Source organism: Corvus brachyrhynchos, unplaced genomic scaffold (assembly GCF_000691975.1).
Source record: "Corvus brachyrhynchos isolate BGI_N302 unplaced genomic scaffold, ASM69197v1 scaffold8, whole genome shotgun sequence".
In the NCBI taxonomy this organism is placed as follows: Eukaryota; Metazoa; Chordata; class Aves; order Passeriformes; family Corvidae; genus Corvus; species Corvus brachyrhynchos.
This window is the reverse complement of record NW_008240031.1, coordinates 2,598,550-2,600,552: the sequence shown is the minus strand read 5'-3', so window position 1 is coordinate 2,600,552 and position 2,003 is coordinate 2,598,550. Positions and strand designations below refer to the sequence as shown.

Sequence of the window (2,003 nt, the reverse complement as noted above, 5' to 3'; positions counted from 1 at the left end):
TGTCCCTACAGTTGGCAGCAGGCCAGATGGGACATCACTGCTACAGTCACTCCACCACGTGTCCCCCACGCCTGCACGGAGTGCTGTGGTACAAACTTCACCTGACACCACGGGCAGAACTGGGTGTACACAGCTCATTCTTTCTGACCCCAAAAGAGACCACCAATACATCTCCCTGTGCCCTGCACATGTCAGAGGTTAAAAATAAAACAACAAACTTAAGTCTCAAGAGGATGATATTCTGAAGTATTGAGGGTTAGTGGAGAGACAGAAAGCATAGGCAATAATCTCTGGACATGGAACTGTTAGAGCAGGTCCAGAGGAAGCAAAGAAGTTGGTAAGAGGACTGGAGCACCTTTCCTATGAAGACAAGCTGAGAAAGTTGGGACTGCTCAGCCTGGAGAAAAGAAGGAGCATGGAAACCTCACAGCACCTTCCAGTATCTGCAGGGGGCCTACAGGGAAGCTGGACAGGGACTCTTTGTCAGGAACTGTAATGACAGGACAAGGACTAAAAGGATTAAACTGAAAGAACAGGAAATTTAGGTTAGATACTAGGAAAAAAAAACTTTACAGTGAGTGTGATGAGACATTGGCACAGGTTGCCCAGGAAGGTTGCCCCAATCCTGGCAGTGCTCAAAGCCAGGCTGGATAAGGCCTTGAACAACCTGGTCTAGTGGGAGGTGTCCCTGTCCATAGCACACAGGGTTGGGATCAGATTTTTAAAGTCCCCTCCAACCTGTAACATTCAGTGATTCTTTTACAACAAAACAGCTTAAGTACAATAAACCCGGCAGCAAGTAAATCAATTTCCTATTAGTTTGGGTTCAAAAGTAGGTTCAGCAACAGCACCTGCACAGTTTTCTGTTGTTCCTTGAAAGTCCATAATCTCCCCTTCACATTTTGGCAGTCTGTTGTCATGGCCTGCAGCTCTGCCTCAGCCAGCAGCAGCTGCTTCCTGCAGCGCATGTAGTTCAGAAGCAGCTCGTAGAACTCGTGCCTGTCCTGGTGAGCCACACTCTCGAATTCCTCAGCATAGGAGTCAACGTTCTCCAGCCATGAACAGGGCTCAAAGATTTTCAGCTGCTCCCTGGTGAATGGCACCAGCTCTGGCTCAGAGGGGAGCTCTGGGTACAGCCTCTCGTGGTGCATCAGGGGTTTTACTGCCATGATGGTGGGTCTCTCGTAGGACAGTTCCGAGGACAGGTCTGGATAAACCGACCTGAATCCCGGCCGCGGAACACGTGACTTGGATTTCTCAGAGCGCTGTGAGGTGCTGAGAGGAAGCTTCTCTGAAGAGCAGACGAGAGGATTTCTAACATCTTGTAGGTTTTCAGCTCCTCTGTCCCGCACAAAGCCCAGCACTGTCTGAGGGCCAGCAGCACTGGACTGAAAGGTACTACTCAACAAATCAGAATTTCCTGATCCACTAGCAGCTGCCTCCACAGGGCTGTGAGGTTTGTCCAACTTGTTCTTCTCACTCTTCTCAACATCCCCCTCACATTCCTCCTGGGAAGAACCAGCTTTGACCTCTTCTGCATGTTTGGGAGGCTCCAGAGTGACTGCCAGACCCCCTTCATTTGCTGAAGATAAATGACTTTGGGGGATGTCAGACACATCATTTATAGTTTTCCTATTGTCTACTTCATCTCCAAGTTGAATTTCTGTAAATTCTCCAGGATGTTCCATTTGCACTCTCCCAGCTTGAGAAGACCCTTCTGCCACAGGAGGCAGGAAGACATCATCAGGCTCTTGTACCTGGGGCTCCTCAGTACTTTTTTTCTTTTTTTCCTAAAAAACAAAAAAATTAACAGTGTCACTGCCAAGTGCATCTCTCCATCTTGCATCCCAAATCCCACCAACACCAAAAGTAGCACTGGTCAGCATTATGACTCCAAAAGCCCTTTTTAATATACTAATTTTTGTAATATTAAAGATAAAAACAAATATACCAAGCAAGTCTTTGTTCTTTAGCTGCCCGCTGAAGACTGCCTATCAATGTGT

General features: G+C 47.6%; 1 protein-coding gene across 2 annotated transcripts in view; it reads right to left on the bottom strand.

Annotated features, from left to right (window-relative positions):
* Positions 1 to 1,785, bottom strand: part of EPG5 (ectopic P-granules autophagy protein 5 homolog) — a 51,131-nt gene extending 49,346 nt beyond the window's left edge. For both annotated transcript variants that reach the window (XM_017743696.1, XM_017743695.1), the window contains exon 1: positions 852 to 1,785. In XM_017743696.1, coding sequence (XP_017599185.1) covers positions 852 to 1,688 — 837 coding nt within the window. In that variant the 5' untranslated portion in view covers positions 1,689 to 1,785. The remainder of the gene's footprint in view (positions 1 to 851) is intronic.
* Between the last annotated feature and the right edge of the window lie 218 nt (positions 1,786 to 2,003).